Source organism: Ailuropoda melanoleuca, chromosome 1, assembly GCF_002007445.2.
Source record: "Ailuropoda melanoleuca isolate Jingjing chromosome 1, ASM200744v2, whole genome shotgun sequence".
Lineage (NCBI taxonomy): Eukaryota > Metazoa > Chordata > Mammalia > Carnivora > Ursidae > Ailuropoda > Ailuropoda melanoleuca.
Genome location: NC_048218.1, coordinates 160287683 through 160294052, shown reverse-complemented (window position 1 = coordinate 160294052; position 6370 = coordinate 160287683). Strand labels below are relative to the sequence as shown.

Here is a 6370-nt window from a genome sequence, read left to right as displayed (position 1 = left end):
AAAACAACAAAAAAAAACAAATAAAGTTTCTATAGTTCTGATGGATATTAAGTAAAAAAATTTTGTACTAATGTTATTCTTTTAGCAATAATTCTTTGAGGGCTTGCTGTATATGGACAAGCCTTTGCTTGGTGTGTAGAGACAGGGCGGGAAGGATGATGACACGCTTGGGGAAGTTTGGAGGACCAGATAGTAATAATAATGTTGATTCTTGAATAATAGGATGATGTTTGGATTTTGAGAGGAAGCAAATTAGAAAGTCACTGTGGATTTTCCAGAGGACTAGAACATGATAGCAACAGCATTCAGAGATGATTCTAGCAACCGGAGGGGAGGAACAGTAGTGCAGAATGGTGTTGTCCTAAATGCCGTCTTTCTCCTTCATGGTGGAACACTAAACACGAGAGAGCTAAAAGGCTGTTGGAGGTACCCGAGTGTGAGCTCATGGGACCTGGTCAAAGGCAGCCATAAGGTCAAGAAGACTTCTGCCTGCAGATCAGTGAGAACTTCAAAGAAAGAAAAAAAAGCAAAATCCTGAAGACCGTAGGAGGGAATGTAAATCATAAATGGAGAATGGTCTCTATAATGATATTGGTGTTTTAGAAAATGTTCGCCTTTTGTGACTATCTCTTTTCCTGTCTTGATGTGAGATACTTGAGTCTTTGATGCCGCCGGTATTCCTACCGGCGTGCAGCAAGAACGCAGGAGTCACTGTGTGACATAGGACAGGTGCTGGGCATGCAGAGCCCTCTAGTGGCACCCGGCCTAGAGGTGGCGCAAAGACCCGGAGCAGTGCCGACCACCAGGCCAATCTATACTCTCCCAAGGAGCCTCCCAGATTCGGAAGGGAAATCTCAGAAAGGCTTCAGAGAGAGCAGGCAAAACAAAAGCCTAGGCAGATTCGGACAGGTAGACAGGGTGGGGGTGCTGGATTTCTTAACACCGTGTAAACAATGGGCTGTTAGAGTCCATGGCATGTGGAAACCCAGGGCTCAGTTACACTCTGTGCAGCCAGGGTTGGGAGCACTGTTTCTGCAGATGAAGACTTAATATCCCTTCGTCATCCAAGCTCAGTATTTTCTGTTAAAGTTAAGACCAGTTCCAAATACAGCTCTTCCGTTTGCACCCAAGGGTGTAAAATCCATCCCGCAGGCACCACTACCCAGCAGCACCCTAAGTGACCCTTCCATTGATACGTTTCCTGCTCTGCCTTGCAGCACATGATTGCCGACACTGTCCGAACGCTGAGACACTGCAGGGCTAATCAGTTTGGTGAGTACTGAAGTCGGGCACGGGATGTCAGCTTACCGCCCCTGGGCACGGACTGTGAGCCCATCAGTGTTTGGTGGGAATGTGCTGAAGCAGATTATAACGTGTAATATGCAGGTGCTGTATTCTCTTTTCATTTCTTCACTGCCTGTGTAGGATGCAGAGGGAGACAAGATACGGCCGCCTTGTATCCTCCCTCGGCAGCAGGTGTCCCCCGTACAGGGTGACTTTAGAGGATCAGAGGCTCCCCAACGCACCCCTGACCCAGAAAGGGTCTGTTTGCTTGTCCCTTGGCTCAGAAATACCAGTGGGTTTATCAGGGGTGACCCTGTCCCTAAACTCCTTGCTTGGAGCCTTCCTGGAATAGGAACACAGTTTGTAAAAGTGCCTGAAGCAGCCTTCCTGAATCTTTACTCCTCTTCAACAAAAACTTCCTGTCTGGAGCTGCCTTTCACTGAAAATGTATTTTTCTGAGCCCTTTTGTGGACTCCCCACTGAGATGAACATATGTAGGAATATGTGTTCCCTTTTCAAACCTCAAGCATAATTTACACTCTGTTTAAACAGCATTAAAACACTGCAGGAAGGAAGGAAATCCACTTTGTTGAGTTCAGGGAGCGTTCACACGGGCACTGGCGTCCTGACACCGATACTGGTGATCAGTGCATGGCGATCATTAACGCGGAGCAGAAAGTAGAGCCTTGGAGAGGTGACGCGTTCGGCCACTGTTCAGACGGAGCCCGTGACCTCCTGACCCAGCCTCGTTTCTTTGCCTTGTGCAGCTTCTGTAGATAAGGAGGGCGATGAAAAAAATTGGAAAGTTAAATTCAATAATTATAAATCAATCCAAGCTGACCGCTAAGGAAAGCTCTAAGTAGCATATCCTCATTATGAAGTAATTTTCTCAATACTACAGAAGTACACATAAAACAGAAAGATCGGGGTCCTCCTTCCTAAGGGTGGGTGCATATGATGAAGAATTTTTTTTCTGTCCCAGCTGGTCTTGGCTGGCAGTATTGTCCCCTACAAAGCAACGGAAATTCTGTGTGAATTACCAAGTTTCTGTTTGAAAGGGAGAGTTACCAATACAGGACCTAAGTTTTTAAATACTCCCATCAGTTACTACCACCTGATAGGTGCTTAGGTAATTCTCCACGAAGTACTCAGTAGATGCACTTACCATAGAAACGGTGATAATAACACTGTCGTGGAGATTCATTCAAAGGTACAAGCATAATGCTGCCGAGGGTTGGGTTCATACTCCTTTCATCCTCCTTTGCCTCCCAAGTATTGATGGGCACTCAGCTCATTCTGAGACCTCAGTCTCGCTGACCGAGAGACTCTGCAGATGTGGGCAGGAGGGTTATACTGGCTCCGTGGCCTCGACCCTGTCTTGAACCTCCCATCACCAGGGAGTGGTTCTGCATAGCACAAAGCATAACTCTCTGTGTTCTGTGTTTACATATCTTTAAAAATTGGGTTTGGGGCTGAATTAGTGGAATCAATTTTGACAGTTTATATAGGCATAGTAAACCCATGTCGGCAATGGGGATAAAACAAATACTGTTAATCAAGCCACATAAAAATTATAGAGTGCCAGGTAGGTGTCACTTGTCGTGGTTGGAACCCTTCATTCTTCTGCCATCTTAAGGTCAAAAAATTAACAGCAAAATTACTTTGTACCACTGTGTTTTCTAAACCAATATTTACTAAGCCAAAAGCAGTCTTTCAGTGTCTCACAGAGAAGGTGTTCTAGAATAATACAACTCTTTGGTCACTTCCAAACAAGTGGAATGGTAAAAACTTTAACTCCTTGCGTTTCGACTTTTCGAAACCAGGAAGCCTTGTTTGCCGTTAAACCTTAAGAATGACAAGCTACCATGACATACGAGCCTTAGATGATAAAACACATTTGTCACAGAGGAGGCAAAAATGCATCTCACCAAGAGAAAAAAAAAAGCTGCATTAAAATGCGTAGCCTCCTGCGGGCCCCTTCTCCTCAAGCCAGATGCTGCTGCTCCCGTCCGAGATTCCGTGAAGCCAGAGGATGTGATGTCACCATCTCTCTCACATGGCCATTGTCTCTCTGTAACGGTTTAGTCAGGCTCCCGGTGCCTTGAGGTTTGGGGGATTTTTCTTTGGATTGTGTTTGTTTTTGACTCTGGGAAGTGGGCTTGCCCCATTGTCCGGGCCGCTTTATCTCAGGCTCCTTATCAGAGTCTTTGCCAGCGTGGCACGTATGTGTTCACAGGGCCCTCATGCTTCTGGCGGCCCTTCAGGGTTTTAACAGCCCTGGGTTTGGGAGTGGAAAACCCCCTTGCCGCCTCCTTTGCTGGGTAGACATTAGCCCATCCACGTACTTCCGGAGCTTGCTTTGCCTGTTAAGCATATCTCAGGTTCTGTTCTGTGATACCTGTTCATTCAAATAGTTCCTTCATTTTTTTTAGTTTTTCCAAAAAGTAAGTAAGGGTGCCAAAAAATTCTACACCATCTAAACACAAACTGTTGTGTCCATACAGTGAGCCAGTGAGCAGTGATTTCTGACGATTGCAGACCGAGCTAGAAGGGCCAGGGAAAGCCACTGAGGCAGGCAGTTGCTGTGACACGGGACCGTGGACGTGGACTTGGGAGCCACATGGCCTGGGCGCCAGTCCTGCTGTGTGTCTCTGCTGCTTGCCATTCTGCAGGGCGGCTGCTGACACAGTCACTGAATACTAGATGACGTTAGGTGATGCGTGCTCTAGGAATGTTAGTGGAACACGTAGCTTGCCAGTCTAGTGACCTGACCTGAGGACCGAGTCTGAGCTGGACGAGCATCTGTGCCGTGAGGGTACCAATCTCCCTTCCGACACGCTGGCTTAGGAGTCTGCCTGCTAGATGTGCTCTAAGCCTCGACGTGAGGTTTTACTGGTATTTAGAAAGAGCATTTCTGCTCTCAGGACATTGACTGTCTTTTTTTTCCTCCAAAAAACAGGAGGTGACGTGTCTCCAAAGGAGCACCAAGAGTTAAAAGCCTACGTGACTCACCTGTATGTCATTGACAGCCAGCAGGCCCTGTTCGAGCTGTCGCACAGGATCGAGCCTCGGGCGTGAGCCCCCACCCCACCGCCTCGCCGTCCTGTCACTGCAGCACTTGGAGCTGTGGGCATGTCGGTGCTGAGCGCGTTGCCTTCCTGTGAGAAAAGAAGTTGCTGAGTTTTATCAGCGTAAGACGCACACGGGAAAGCCAAGCAGAGCNGGGCATGTCGGTGCTGAGCGCATTGCCTTCCTGTGAGAAAAGAAGTTGCTGAGTTTTATCAGCGTAAGACGCACACGGGAAAGCCAAGCAGAGCGTGTTCAGGAAGTGATGGCAGCCACCAGAGATGGGGAGAGGCCTCTCCAAGCCGCTCTTAGAACGAGAAGGCAGAAAAAGAGTCAGAAGCATTCTTGAAATGCGGAAGTCTGGTTTCTTATGACTGCATTGTTGATCCAACCCAGTTTTGATCTTGAGATGTGCCAGTGTCAAGACGAGAGCATGTCTTGTCCTAGTGACCAAATATGTCAGTCCGAGTGTGCATGAAACAGGAGTTTTCCTTTGCCTGGTGGTAGATTACCGTTTATAGGCTGTCAAAGCAGCAGCTCATTCGAACACCTAAAGAAGTGACAGCGTCTCTAGATTTCCAGGGAAAAGGAGTGGCCGCTGTCAGTACGAACTGTGACATCACCAAAAGCCACTTGTGTCTAGGAAGTTAGGACCAGCAGCTGGCATCCGTGCTCTGATTTCCAAAAGGGAAATGTCAAGGCATGCATTTCTTTGCATCCACAGTCACTTATCAGTGTAGGCTTGCAGGGGAAATGCGTTTCTGCACAACTGATTTGCAGCCATAGGCTGCATCGCTTTGTCAAAAAGGAAAAATTGTAGTCATCTATAAGAAATGGCGTCACTGTTTAATTTCCGGGGATGTTCTTCACATATGCAAGAAGATTCGCATTTCTTTTTTAAAAAGCACAGTGCCTGATAGAGGGTAGGCACTCAGTAATGATTTAGAGGAAACAGAGTCCCAAAGGTCTGCCTTCTTGTGCCTGATGATGCCCTGGCCTCCAGCAGGTTCCTCCGCCCCCAGTACAGAATGGTAACAGCCGACACTGGGAGGTTAAGTGGGATCGATGTGGCAAGCACTTAGCACTTCCAAGACAAGAGCACGGTAGTGACTAGTGACTGCCCGTCTTACAGCAAGTAAGCACCCCCAGATACCCAAATGTCTGATTGATGCTGGACACTTAGAATCCTGCAGTCCACCTCCTAGCCAAGGCCGGAGCCTTTCTGTAATTTGTCTTTTTCCCCCCAAAGTCTCAGAGTCTTTTAGTCTATTTTTATTCCTATTTTGGCTCCTCTAATTAAAACCTCTTGTTATTCTGAAGAACCAGTTAGAGGATTTCCCTTGAGCTTCCAGCGAACAACAAAAGCCTGTGGGATACAGGAGTGAAAGCCACCACTGCCGGCCAGGTGCTTGTCACGTTGCTAAAATACAAGGGCCCTGCTTCATGTCCTCAACCTTCATTTTCCACGCGTGTGAATTCTCCGTGCTCCTGCCCGTTCATCCCTCAGGTGCCTGCACAGAACTGCTTCCTGCTGTCCCATCCACACCTTATGACAGAGATGTGCCCGATGCTTGCTCATACCGTGTCAGCAGCGCTGTTTCCCGGGCATGGGAACCACACTGAGCCCACGAGATCCACGGGAGGAACCACGTGGAGAAAAATTTTGGTAGGACTTTCAAAGAGACTCTGTCTGTCCCTGCATGTAGAAACTGGAGTCCTAAAAACTAACAGGGTTATTAGAGAAAGGCACCATCTAGGGCTGGGCCACCCAAAGACAGGCTCAGGCTACCGGGTAATGGACTGAGACCCTGGAGGAGACAAGAGCAGGTGGAACCAGGGAAAACTGGCTCCTCTCACGGCTGGTCAAGGGGAAAGCTCTCCCCTCGGCAGCTATTGGGGATAGCAGAGGCTTAGCACGAAGGCCTGTGTTCCCGCCTTTTCTCTACGCTAGGGAGGACCATTTGGCCATTCTGATCGTGTCAGGCCATTTTGACGTTGTCTCCACATTTTACCATTAGCT

The 6370-nt window shown here is 48.0% G+C and overlaps 1 protein-coding gene across 4 annotated transcripts in view; it reads left to right on the top strand.

Annotated features, from left to right (window-relative positions):
- Nucleotides 1–4500, top strand: part of RAPGEF5 (Rap guanine nucleotide exchange factor 5) — a 188933-nt gene extending 184433 nt beyond the window's left edge. For all 4 annotated transcript variants that reach the window (XM_034669071.1, XM_034669058.1, XM_034669076.1 and 1 more), the window contains 2 exons: nucleotides 1218–1272; nucleotides 4244–4500. In XM_034669071.1, coding sequence (XP_034524962.1) covers nucleotides 1218–1272; nucleotides 4244–4362 — 174 coding nt within the window. In that variant the 3' untranslated portion in view covers nucleotides 4363–4500. The remainder of the gene's footprint in view (nucleotides 1–1217; nucleotides 1273–4243) is intronic.
- The last annotated feature ends 1870 nt before the right edge of the window (nucleotides 4501–6370 follow it).